General features: G+C 34.3%; 1 protein-coding gene across 1 annotated transcript; it reads left to right on the top strand.

Annotated features, from left to right (window-relative positions):
• The first annotated feature begins 2296 nt into the window (after window positions 1–2296).
• Window positions 2297–4396, top strand: LOC117914078 (9-cis-epoxycarotenoid dioxygenase NCED6, chloroplastic). Its single transcript, XM_034829263.1, has one exon. The coding sequence runs from the start codon at window positions 2479–2481 to the stop codon at window positions 4273–4275; it is 1797 nt and encodes a 598-aa protein (XP_034685154.1). The 5' UTR covers window positions 2297–2478; the 3' UTR covers window positions 4276–4396.
• Window positions 4397–14739: the final 10343 nt, after the last annotated feature.

Here is a 14739-nt window from a genome sequence, read left to right as displayed (position 1 = left end):
AGTATTTGCTTGTATACACTTTTTTTTTTTTAAATAAGAAACTTTATATAATAGTAATAGTACAAAAAATATAAATTTATATTATTCCTTCAATAATTACTTTCATAAATTTTAAAATTTGTAATAATTTTTTTTTTATATCTCAATTTTTTAAAATTATTATTTTTTAATGTAAGTTCTTAAAAAAAAAAAAATTGTATCTCATGTAAAAGTGACTATTATTTTCGAATTTTAAAAATAGAAAATGGGAAATATGTCCAAACCAACACTTAAAAGATTATGGGACAATTGTGTTTTGGACCCAGATGGGTCCAAAAATTAAGATTTGGCATATAAAAATTGCATAATTGATGAGAATGATATAAAATGCGAAGAGACTAATATACCCTTCAAAACTTTTTTGAGTATTTTCTATCATTTTTATCTTAATTTTTTTAATAATTATTTTGAAAATTTATTATTTTTAGAAAACTAATTTTTTAAAAAAAATATATTCTAAAAATATATCATTTAAAAAAAATAATTTTGACATATTTTTAGTTATTTTTTACATACATAATTTTAAAATATATATTTTTCAAAATGTTTGATTTTTAAATAATAATAATAATAATAAATGGGTGTATTTTTTCCAAATTACTAAATTAAATTAAATTTTATTGAGGTTTATAAAATGAATAAAATTTAAATGAATGTTTTTCTACTCTTTTTATTTTCATAGTCAATAAAGGTCATTTTTGAAAAGATAAAAAATTTATATCATTTTTATCAGTTTTCACACTTTCTCTAGTTCTTAAGCTTAAATGATGAATTTATATAGACCAAAACTTAATTTTTAGGCCTAACTAGGCCCAAAACACAATTGTCTCAAAGATTATATCCATTTTCTTTTTTAAAAAATCAAAAATATAATTTTATCCACAATTTTTCATCAAGAAGAATTTGAAGAGCATCATACTGATTAATACAACATTGGGCATCAGGGACAAACCATCCAAGGCCACGTCCTCAATTTTATCCTCTTTACCTTAAAGCCATGTTGACGACAGTTAGGTCTGGTCTGGTCTGGGAATGAAGCCGAAGAGTGTTCTTGGGCCTAAGGCTCATTTCTCAAGGCCCAAATCAACGCCCAAGTTTAGCTGTTTGAGGCCCAAATAACAATGGGTGTGGCTTAAATGTGACGTCAGACTGAAATACTAAATTTTAAATGATTATATATCCATTAATTTAGTAAATTAGAAGGGCATACGTAGGTAGTGAATATTTATTTATATCTCAATAGTGATAATATTGAGAGAATTGGAAATAAGAATCCAAGGAATGAGTGGAGGAAGCCCAGAAGGGCACCCTTGCGGTGAGCTTCTCTACCAGGCACGTGTCCACCACGTGTCTCTTGTCTAAAAAACTGGAGTGAAATTCCACACGTCCACTCGAATGTTTGTCAGATAAGGGGAGAAACCATGGGCTGGGTTTCTTGAGAAACGAAGTAGGGCCCAAACATATGCATTGGACGGTGTGCAATGGTTTACGTGGCCTCAGCCCATGAAGGCCCATGGCTTCCACCACGTGAAATTAATGTGCATTGTTTGAGTTCCCACTTCCCACTTCCCACTAATCCTATATAGGCTTTGTCAGAGTGCTCATCCTTTTGTACAGTTTTACCCTAGCGCCCATAGGATTAATTCTAATTACAATGATAATAATAAATAAATAAATAAAGCTTATGTAATTAGTAGTAGTATCAGTTTATGCCTACTTCATTCTTTCTCTTTTTCCTTTTCTTTTTCTTTTTCTTTTATTAATAGATTTAATTTGCATAATTTTATGGATAAGATTTATATATACAATATATATCACTGTCAAAGGTGATTTATTATTATATAAAAAATGAATTGTGCAATAATAATAATGTAAAAAGTAGATAGGGAACGTCTTGACATAAAAGTTGTGTATATCTATATAATAAAAAGAGATATGTTATATTTTATTTTATTCTTTTTAGTTTTCAATAAATAAAGAAATTAAAAAGGATATTATGAATTATTGGGCCCTGTTCATCGAAATTGGAGTCTAAAGGACTAAAAGTGTGTACATTTTTCATAGGAAGTAATAGGATAGATGGAAAAGATATGAAAGGAGTTATAGAAATGACAAGTGAGAAATTGAGAAATGAAAAAGAGGAAGAGTGATGACTGATGATGTGGAATGGGTGGGAGACTAAGAGGGTTGGGAGAGGGAGAGAGAGAGAGAGAGAGAGAGAGAGAGAGAGAGAGAGAGAGGAGAGGGGTTTAAAAGTTAAAAATTCAACACAAACCAACGAGCAGGGGCGGAGCAGAAGAGATGAAATGACGCGGTGGGGGGCAATTTTTCGCGAATCACTCATGACTCAATCCACGCCACACGTGTCTCCTCCACCTTCTTGTAACTGGACGACCTTTTACATCCCCCACTCAGCCTTTGCACTTCTTTCCACTTTATATGCCCATCACTCACCCCAGCATTCCTTCCACAACTCTCTCTCTCTCTCTCTCTCTCTCACTCAGAGCCATGCAAGCTTCTCCTGGCTTCTCCTCCACCGCCATCACCTCTGCTCCTGAATCACCTGCTCCTACTAAACTTCACCCACCGCCATCCAAACTTCTCATCCAAACATCAAACCCACCACTCCCCCTCAAACTTATTGCTCCATTAACCTCTCCTCTTGCAACTAAATGGCCTTCTCACCTCAACCCACTTCAGAAACTCGCTGCCTCTGCTCTAGACATGGTTGAGTGCCTCCTGATCCACCAATTGGACAACAAACACACCCTCCCCAAGCCCCTCGACCCCGCTGTTCAACTTGTTGGCAACTTCGCCCCAGTTCGGGAGTGTCCTGTTCAGCACGACCTCCAGGTGCTGGGTCAGCTTCCGCCAGCTCTCCGTGGCGTCTACTTGCGAAACGGCGCCAATCCCATGCTCTCTCCAGCCGGCGGTCACCACCTCTTCGACGGTGACGGCATGATACATGCTGTTACCTTGGGCCCAGGCAACGGAGCCAGCTACAGCTGCCGGTTCACCCGCACGAGCCGGCTGGTGCAGGAAGCCGCATTAGGAAGGCCGCTGTTTCCCAAACCGATCGGTGAGCTGCATGGCCACTCTGGGATAGCTCGGCTGGCGCTGTTCTACGCCCGCGCCGCAGTGGGCTTGGTGGATGGATCACGAGGCACAGGTGTCGCAAATGCTGGCCTCGTCTATTTCAACGGTCGGCTTCTCGCCATGTCAGAGGATGACCTGCCCTACCACGTGAAGATCAACGGCGATGGAGACCTGGAGACCACCGGCCGCTTCGACTTCTCAGGACAGATGGACCGTCCGATGATAGCGCATCCCAAGGTGGACCCCATAACAGGGGAGCTTTTCTCTCTCAGCTACAACGTGGTGAAGAAGCCCTACCTCAAGTATTATAAGTTCGGCACGTGCGGAGAAAAGTTACGTGAGGTATCGATTTCCCTCCAACAACCCACGATCATCCACGACTTCGCTTTAACGGAGACCTCCGTGGTGATCCCAGACCACCAGGTGGTTTTCAAACTATCGGAAATGGTTCGGGGCGGCTCACCTGTTATCCACGACCCGAATAAGATCTCCCGCTTCGGAGTCCTACCCAGAAACGATCCCGACGATTCCAGAATTCAGTGGATCGACGTCCCCGACTGCTTCTGTTTCCACCTCTGGAACGCCTGGGACGAGCTCTCCAGCTCCGGTGACAGAATCGTGGTGGTGATTGGGTCGTGCATGAGCCCCGCAGACTCGATCTTCACGGAACGGGTCGACCCACTTCGGAGCGAGTTATCGGAGATCAGACTGAACTTAACGACGGGAGGGTCAAGCCGGCGGGTAATCGTGGCGGGGATGAATCTGGAAGCGGGGCAAGTGGACAAGCGCCGGCTGGGAAGGAGAACACGGTACATATACCTGGCGATAGCAGAGCCGTGGCCCAAATGCTCGGGCATGGCGAAGGTGGATTTGGTGACGGGAGAGGTAACCAAGATGATGTACGGCGAGGGAAGGTTCGGTGGGGAGGCGTGTTTCGTGGGGGCGGAGGAAGGAGGAGAAGGAGAAGGGTGGTTGATGAGTATAGTGAGGGACGAGAAGAGGGAGAGGTCAGAGCTAATCGTGGTGGAAGCTGACGACATTAAGCAGGTGGCTTCGGTCAGGTTGCCGACCAGGGTTCCCTACGGCTTTCATGGGACTTTCGTTGATTCTCAACAATTAAGGGGACAGCGTGTCTGTTAATAATATCATAAGTTGCTAACTTTCTATTATAAAAATGTATATAATATGGGTGAATGAAGTTTGGTGGATTATTATTATTAACTTTTGGCGGCTTCAGGAGATTTTTGTTTTGTCTGTTTATGGAGCTCATATCATATATATTTGGTATTTATTAAGATCTACCTTCAAATGAAGGCCCCCTTCTTTATTTGAGTTGGGGGAGTAGTTGCTTTGACCCGGAGATGAATATTGACGGCCCCTGCATGTGCAAGTTAAAAGTCTCAGCTCTGGCGCACTTGTCACACTCATGGCCAGCAAATTACGCTGTATTAATGCGACCATTGTCCACGTAATTCAAACTCACTCATTCCGTTGGCTGGCATCGTCGAGGTGAGTAGAGCCGTGGCTTATAAAGGGCCATTCACTTGCGCAACATGATAAGGTGACAGCTCAAATGAATACATCATTATTTGGTACTAAAGCTTTTGGAATCAGACCGGATCCATCGCACCGGTTGAATCGTCAATGGGTCAATTGATCGATGACGCGTAGTAGGTCGGTCATGTATGATGATGTGTCTAGTTCGGTTCACTTATTTGGAGTTCCAACTATCAATTGCCAAACCCATTCTTGAAATGCTTAAATTGGGTGGGGAGTCCGGACTCGAATGCGGACCTTCTTTGGTATGGAGGAGATGACCCACTAATGCACCAAGGTTTCCTTTAATATAAAGTAGCATTTTGAGTAAGAATATAAAACTAACAAATATGAATAAAATTAAATTATTTTATTTTATTTCAATTTTTGATATATGATGTCTTTTAATAATTAAACCTTATAATTTTATTATTTAATAAAACTATAAATATTAATACATTTGCATTTTATTTATCACTTTTTGGTCATATTAATAAAATTTTAAATTTTAAATTTTAATAATATATAAATTATATATGTATGGTATCATACTAACACTATAATTCTATTGTGATTTAGATCACTAATCTAATTAATAAATTATGATTTAAAAACTTTTTCAATTCAATGATGAATTCCGATTTTGAAAATGTTAGTCTTGACTATGGCTCACAACATAGGGTTCCAAATTTGACTTCAATCACTTATAGTGTCAACTAATTGAGTCATTATCTAATACCTATTTGTAAATAAAAGGAAAGATTTTGGATTACCTTTAAAGATGTCCAAAAATCTCAATATGATTGTTTCACTAATAAATTTTTTTATCCTAAATCATGAATGGAATTACAACCCTTGAAAATTTTCGCTACTCAAGAATCTTTATCTTTATTTTTACAAAGAAAACAAAAAGGAAAAACTTGAAGAAATGACCTTAAAAAGAAAACTTTCTTCTATTATTAAAAAAAAAAAAATAGATGTTTAGTTTTTTTTTTCTTTTTAATCTTCTTTATATTTCCAATAGCAGTTCTCGGGTAGTTAGAAACTGCTCCCTTTACCTCGATGTTTATTTTATTTTATTTATTTATTTGTTAATAATATATCCGGGTCAAGTCACCCACTTGGGCATCTAAACCATGCCCAAAAATATGAGCATGTTTGGCAAAGTTTTAATAATAGTTTTCTATTTTTAAAAATAGAAAATGGTTTTTAAAAATTAATAATATTGTTTAGTTTGTTGTAAAATAAGGATAAATGCAACGCAAATAAAGTAGTAGAAATAAAATATATCTTACTTTAACAATATATATATATATAATGGGAAGAAGAAATCAGAGAAGAGAGTTGAAAAAGTTGAGAGAATGAAAGATAGAGAGAATAAAGAAAGTAAGAAACTTCTTTCTTGCTTAGGAATGCATATTATAGGGGATGGGAATCCCTTCTATAGGTTTTCCAAATGACTTCCATTAATATTCCCATTAATGAATATTAATAGAACTCATAAATAACATGAATGGTTTTCATTAATGAGTATTAATGGAAGTCATAAATAATACTTAATTAACATTTATTATAATTAATGTGGTGGCATTCATTACTTCAGTTATAACACTTCCCTTTGGATGTCCACCACATTGAAGAATGTCTCATTAAAACCTTGCTAGTAAAAAACCCTATGGGAAAAACCTAGCGAAGAAAAAAGAATACGATATTCTTATAATTCTTTAAGTTGCTCTTGGTATGTTAGGACTGCCTCGTTAAAAAATTTGTCAGTAAAACCTAGTAAGACAAAACCTAGATGAAGAAAAAAATAGTACAGTACACTAACACCTTTTTACAAGCATACTCCCCCTCATGTCGATATCATTGAGTTGGCGCCTTCCAATCCTGTGTATTAACTTCTTGAATGTTGAGGTTGGCAATGATTTTGTGAATAAAACTACTAGATTATTACTTTAGCGTATTTGATGCACACCAATTTCACCACTCTTCTGGAGTTCATGTGTATAAAAGAATTTTGGTAAAATGTGTTTAGTTCTATCTCCTTTACTATAACCTCTTGTTATTTGTACAATGCATGCAACATTATCTTCAAATAATATTGTCAAGTCACCTTTGATAGAGGAGAGTCGACATGATTCCCGAATATGCTAGATCATAGACCTTAGCCATATATATTCATTACTTGCTTCATGAATTACCAGTATTTCTAAATGATTTGATGATGTGACCACCATTGTTTGTTTGACAAATCTCCATGAAATAGCAATATCGTTGCAATTAAACACATATCCTGTTTGTGACCTACCTTTATGTGGATCTGAAAGATATACTGCATCTGCATATCCAAGCAATTGTTGCTTTGATTCCTTGGAGTAAAATAGACCCATATCAGTAGTTCCATGAAAATAACGCAATATATGTTTGATACAATTCCAATGTCTTCGAGTTGGAGTGGAACCGTATCTTGCTAATAAATTGACAGAAAAATTAATGTTTGGATGTGTACAATTGGCAAGATACATAAGTGCACCAATAGCACTAAGATATGGTACTTCAGGACCAAATAATTCTTCATTTTTTTTTCGCAAGGACGAAATAGGTCATTTTTCACATTAAGTGATCAGACAACCATTGTAGAACTTAAAGGATGCGTTTTATCCATATAAAAATGCTTAAAAACTTTCTTAATGTATGTTGATTGATGTACTAAAACTCCATTTGGAAAATGCTCGATCTGCAGGCCGAGACAAAATTTTGTTTTTCCAAGATTTTTCATCTCAAATTCCTTTTTCAAGTAATTTGTTGTTCTTGTGAGCTCTTCAGGAGTTCCAACAAGATTTAAGTCATCAACATACACTACAATAATTGCAAATCCGGTTGGTGATTTCTTAATGAAAATGCATAAGCATATAGGGTTATTCACATACCCTTCTTTTAGCAAGTATTCACTAAGGCGATACCACATGCGTCCAAATGGCTTTAATCCATACAAGGATCGTTGCAACTTAATTGAGTACATGCTACGAGGCTTTGTACTATTTGCTTCAGGCAATTTAAATCCTTCAGGGATTTTCATGTATATATCATTATCCATGGATTAGTATAAATATGTTGTGATAACATCCATGAGATGCATATCTAGTCCTTCTGAGACTGCCAAACTAATTAAGAAACAAAATATGATTGCGTCCATGACGGGAGAGTATATTTCCTCGTAGTCAATACCAGGTTTCTGTGAAAAACCTTATGCTACTAATCGCGCTTTATATCTTATGATCTCATTATTCTCATTGTGCTTTCGTACAAATACCCATTTGTACCCAATAGGCTTTACATCTTCAAGTGTTTGGACTACAAGTCCAAAAACTTCTTGTTTTGTTAATAAGTTTAACTCTACCTGTATAGTTTCTTTCCATTTTGGTCAATCACTTCTATGTCGGCATTTTTCCATATTTTGTGATTCGAGATCTTCATCATTTCTTATGATATCAGAGGCCACTTGGAAAGTGAAAATATTGTTAATAACAATATTATTTCGATCCCATTTTTCTCCTGTGTGTACATAACTTATTGAGATCTCACAATTTTCAAGTACCTGTGCCTCTTCAAGGGCTTTTTGTTCAATATGTGTCTCTTCAGGGGCTTTCTGCATTATTTGTGCCTCTTTTGGGGCTATAGATTTATCAATTTTAAACTGATCAATTATTTTGATGGTTTCTTCTAAAGTGTCAAGTTTTTCTTGTGTTCTCCTCTTCCGGGGAGTTACATTCTTTGAGCCAACAAGTCTACCACGCTTTAGGCATATCTTAGATTCACTTGTTAACTGTCTTATAGGGACATCAATTCGTGTTGGAGTATTTGCTGTCGGGATATGTGACTTTGTCACTTTCTTTGTATCAATGAATGCATCTGGTAGTTGATTTGCAAGATTTTGCAAATAAATGATTCTTTGAACTTCTAATTCACATTTACTTGTACGAGGATCAAAATGGGTCATAGTAGATGTCTTCCAACTAATTTCTTGTAGTTATTCAGGAATCGACTTTTTTCCCCCTAATGATGGGAAAACACTCATTAAAATGACAATCCGCAAAGCGGACTGTAAAAACATCGTCTGTTAAAGGTTCAAGATATCTTACGATAGATGGAGAATCAAAACCTACATAAATCCCAAGTCTTCGTTGGGGACCCATTTTAGTACCTTGTGTAGGTGCAATTGGTACATATACTGCACAACCAAAGATTCGTAAGTGAGAGATATTTGGTTGTTTTCCAAGCACAAGTTGTGAAGGGGATTCATGGTAAGTTATAAGTCGAATACAGACTAAAGCTGCAGCATGCATAATAGCATGTTCCTAGGTGGAAGTAGGTAATTTGGTTTTCATTAGTAATGGTCGAGCTATTAATTGGAGACGTTTGATGAAGGATTTTGCTAAACCATTTTGGGTATGATTATGGGCAATAAGATGCTCAATATTTATCCCTACTAACATGCAATAGTCAATGAATGTTTGAGAAGTAAATTCACCAGCATTATCAAGACGTATTGTCTTCATTGGATAATCTGAAAATTGTGCTCGTAATCTAATTATTTGTGCAAGGAATCTAGCAAATGCAACATTATGTGTAGAAATGAGACAAACATGTGACCACCTAGTAGAACCGTCTATTAAGATCATAGAATAATGGAATGGTCCACATGGTGGATAGATAGGCCCACATATGTCCCCATGTATTCTTTCTAAAAAGATTGGTAATTCAGATATGACTTTAGTAAAAGATGGTCTGACTATCAATTTACCTTGTGAACAGGCACCACATGAGTATTCATTGGGCAAAAGAATCTTCTAGTTCTTTAGTGGATGCCTATGTGAGTGTTCGATTATTCGACGTATCATTGAAAACCCTGGGTGACCTAGCCTATCATGCCAAATGACAAAACTTTTGGTTTGTTGAACTTATGATTCAATAAGCTTTATAGCTGTATTATACAAGCCAGAGGAGAAAGTCGGGAGTTTTTCCATTATAAGCTTCTGGCCATATAGAATGGAAGTAATGTAAAGATATTCTACATTATCTTAATTTATAGTTTCAATATGATATCCATTTCTATGGATATCTTTAAAACTGAGCAAATTTCTTTTGGATTTGCTAGAATATAAAGTGTCATTTATATGGAATCTAGTTTCATTTGGTAGCATTTTGTTTGCTCTTCCAAAGCCTTCAACTAAGTTTGTAGTACCATATATGGTACTTACATTAGCTTTTATAAATGTCAATTCAAGGAAATATCTTTTATCTCGAAGAATTGTGTCTGTGGTTGCACAGTCTGCGAGACATAAATCAGCCTCATTCATCTTGAGACCAAATAACACATGGATTTCATATATAACTAAAAAAACAAGACATAATGTAAATAACAAAAGAAAATTATAAGTAAATATAAGACAATAATATATTATTTGCTATATAAAGTAACATCAATCAATGTCAATATTTTCATCATTTATTAAATGGTCTATTTTTTCACTAGAACCTCCAAAGAAATCAATGTCATAGTAGGTTAGGTCCAATCCACCACCATCGATAAAGTTCATCTCTATCTCTTTTCTTTTTGATTTTATTGATGTTTGGTAAAGGTCGACCAAATGTTTGGGCATACGACAGGTACGCAACCAATGGCCCTTCATACCACATCTATAACAATTATTCTCATGGTTCTTAGGAGGTTTATCTTGTAAACACTTCCTATTTTCTTGTTTTGCTTCAGTATTGTTCCACTTCTGGTGGTGCAATGAGGTTTTTCTTTTCTGAGAATTTGATGAATTATTACTATAAAAACCATGGTATCTAGGATTTCTTCCATGACTACGTCCTCATCCACGTCTATGTCCACGAATTTGGGACAATATTGCATTCACTTCAGGGAATGGTTCAAATCCAATTGGACGAGACTGGTGATTTCTCATCAAAAGCTCATTATTTTGTTTAGCAACAAAAAGACATGATATTAATTCAAAATATTTTGTAAATCTATATTCTCGATATTGTTGCTGTAGGAGCACATTCGAGGCATGAAACATGGTAAAAGTTTTCTCTAACATGTCTTCTTTTGTGATTTTTTTTCTCCACACAACTTTAATTGAGAGCTGATTTTGAAAAGTGCGGAGTTATATTCACTAACAGTTTTAAAATCCTGCAACCTCAGGTGCATCCAATCATATCGAGCTTTTAGGAGAATCACAAATTTTTGGTGGTCATATCTTTCCGTCAAATTACTTCATAGAGTAAAAGGGTCTTTTATCGTAAGATACTCATTTTTTAAGTCTTCATGGAGGTGATGGCAAAGGAAAATCAATGCTTTTGTGCAATCCTGCAGGGATGCTTGATTTCCTTATTTGATCGTAGCTCCAAGATTCATTGCATCAAGATTTGTTTCAGCATCAAGGATCTAAGATAGATAGTTCTTTCTTGAAATGTCAAGTGCCACAAATTCGAGTTTTGTGAGATTCGACATTGTCAAATTACTTCATATATATATGACAAAACAATATTATTAGAATTAGTTATAATAAATTGATAGCATTTGTATAACTTTGATTATAAACAAAATCAAATAATTTGTTTATAACTTTTAACAATATATAACAAAACAAATCAACAATAATATAAATATGTAAAATTTTATTTTATATAAATAACTTCAAGTTTAAGATACAAGAATTACCTTCAGAGCAATTTGTGTTGATAACATATTGTAAAATAAGGATAAATGCAACGCAAATAAAGTAGTAGAGATAAAATATATCTTACTTTAACTTAAAAACAATTATAAAAAAACAAGTGTTTTTTGTTTTTTTATTTTTAAAACCGTTTTATAAAAACAACTTATCAAATATCTTTATTTTTATAAAACATTGAAAAAAGGAATTTGGTTCTTTAACTTAAAAACAAGCATAATAAATCATGGTCAAACAATAAATTAATAATAATAATAATAATAATAATAATTAAAGTACTTATTTGACTTGTATTAAAAATAAATATTAAAACTATTTTTATTTTATAGTAATTTTTGTTTCACTAGAATAAAAAAAAAAATTATTTCCTAATTAAAAAAATATTCACCTTTAACTCATATATAATCATAGATTTAATTTTTATTTTTTTAATAAGACTTGAATTTGATTTCATATTATTATAAATGAAATTCATAAAATTTTTATAAAACAAAATTAAGACATTATTTTTAAAAACAATACAAATTCTTTCATTCAAACAAACTTTTTGTTTTTTGTTTTAAAAAAACTAATTTTTAAAACATCTTGCAAAATACTCTTGTTTTTTTTTAAAAAAAAATTAAAAATTATTTTTTTGTTTTCTATTTTGAAAACGATTTTTAAAAACAAATTTTAAAACACCACCAAATGGGCCCTCTATTTTTTGGTTTGAAGCTCTCTTTGATTCCAATATTTTTCAATTAATTTGTATAAATTTTTATCCAAAACTTTTTTTTTTTTTTTTTTTTTTAATGAAAAGAGACTACTAAGTAGAATACCAGATTCAATTGAAAGATGAGCTACAATAATCTTCAAAACTAAACTTTATAACATATTTAAGAAAATTTGACAACCAAATGATTGATTCTAAATTACAAATACATTTCTTAACTAAACAATTTATTGTTTTATTTGTTTCCCTATAACTATGACGACAATTGTAAATATTTAGATCTTGAGATAACTTCCAAATATCCTCCTTTAATAAAATAATAGAACTAGGAATATCACTCTTTTTATTATAATAATCTATAACTATTCTAGAGTCACCCTTAATCTCTAGGTTAGAACCAATTGTTTTTGGCAACTAACATGTCATCTTTTAAAGTCATACATTTCGTAATAATTATTGAAGCAATACATATATGCCTACTTGCAACCATTTTTATAGTACCATCAGAGTATCAAATAACCCATCCTAAAGCACTTTTATTCTCTATCCTTGAACCATCAAAATTTAATTTGAATCTTCCATTGATCGAAGGAATCCAACAAATCCATTTTTCAACCATTTAAGGGACATTGCGTTCTTCGGTTTGAAGATAGGAGTCAATCATATAATCTTGAAGATTTTGGAAGTTTAAGGTAACTTTATCAATGACGAGAAAGAGATTGGGTTGGATCTTCCTAAAAAACACTTGTTTTTTTATGAATCCATACATTCCACAAGATAATGGAAATTTTTTCCATAGGATGCTTAAAAATTTTGCAGTTAATTTTATAGTTTTTATACATTGTTTCAAGCTAAGATAGAAAGTCACCTACATAAAGAAAAGGTGTAGGACAATTGTACTTAATGAAATTCCCTTAACAAAATGACAATATTTAAATATATGGTCAGTGTGGGTCCCTATATCAAACGGGCAAAGGGTTATCTGGGTAACGTCCATATTCATTACGAAAGTAATAAATATGTCGAACCAATATGTCAAGAGTAATCATAAATATAAACACCTAAATTCAAGCCTAAAAATTGTTACTCACAAGGCCAATTATTGGCATTTAAAGCATTAAAGAGGCACATAAACGTTACAACTCTATCAAAATAAAAGACCATCAAACATCGATTTCGGGTATGAATGAATCTCTCTAAAAAAATCATAGCACATTTCTTCCAAAAACTAACTTAAGCTTCAATAGGGCATGCTAAGAAAAACCATTCGAACACACCTTATTGTAGGTATGCTCACTATTCACTCAAATAAGCTAGTTGGAAAAAACATTGTTGGTTGTGCACCAACAATTGGCACCATCTATGAGAAACGGATTAAAAACCTCAAGTGTAGATGACTAACTTACTGAAATGTGTCCCCATTCGGTAAAAATGGATGACTAATTCCATGCATGGCAGGCTGAAATGGAAAGAATGTAAGAAAAGCATGAATAGCTCATGCAGCCCTTGCTGAGCAACTAAAAAAAAAAAAAAACAAAACAAAACAAAACAAAAAGTTATAGGTGTATATGGCCCTAAGACATCAGGCAAGCTAATTGAGTCACCACACACTTAGCCGAATGACCTTGAAGCCAACATGAAGCTAGATAATGAAAGTACCCCTATTCAATAGAGAATAATCACTACAAAGCAAATGACGAATTATCTGCCAATAGTTCACTAACCTTACTAGAACTAAAGAGTCCCAAAATAAGATAGGCTATTAGGAAAACTCGAGTAAATGAAGCCACAAGTTTAATTGGGGAAAAAGCATGAGTGAGACTCAAAATGGGGGCCATGAGTGTCAAATGCTCTGAAAAGCTTAATTGGGGCATCCTCATAAGAAATATCACCAAGCCATTTGTTGCAATGCAGGAATCCCAAACCTTAGCCACATTAAGCTTTGTTAAAAAACCCTCAGGCATAGTAAGTAGATGGTTGGATGACATATTTTCCACACTATTTGGCTTGCATATTACCAGTTACAAGCCACCCTAAGGGTTCGCAGTACTAAAGTTTACCATGTATGATAGATCAAGCGACCTTTTTGATCATTTGATACATTTTCGACAGATGATGACCTTGAATATAAATAATGACTTGCTCTTGTGCAAAGTTTTTCTAGCTAGCCTTCATGGTTTGTCTTTATCGTGGTTTCACAAATTGTTAAAAGCGGAAAAATGAAGCCAAAGTCAACTATGTGCTTACAAGCACCTAAATAAATCACTAAAAATTGAAAAATGATGCCAAAACCAGCTACGTACTTACAATCACTTAACTAAACCACTAAAAATGAAAAAACAAAGATGAAGCCAATTGCATGCTTACAAGCACCTAACTAAACCACTAAAAATGGAATAATGAAGCCGAAGTTGGTTACGTGTTTACAAGCACCTAACTAAACCTTTAAAGGCGAAAAAACAAAGTCAAAATCGATTGTATGCTTACAAGCATTTAACTAAACCGCTAAAAGCGGAAGAACAAAGTTGAAGCTAGCTACGTGCTTACAAGTACTTAACTAAACTGTTGAAAGCAAATGGACAAAGCCAAACCACATGAGCCCCAATCCTATCG

Source organism: Vitis riparia, chromosome 5 (genome assembly GCF_004353265.1).
Source record: "Vitis riparia cultivar Riparia Gloire de Montpellier isolate 1030 chromosome 5, EGFV_Vit.rip_1.0, whole genome shotgun sequence".
NCBI classification, from domain to species: Eukaryota; Viridiplantae; Streptophyta; class Magnoliopsida; order Vitales; family Vitaceae; genus Vitis; species Vitis riparia.
Note: the sequence above shows the minus strand (reverse complement) of the source record. Positions and strands in the feature narration are given on the sequence as shown.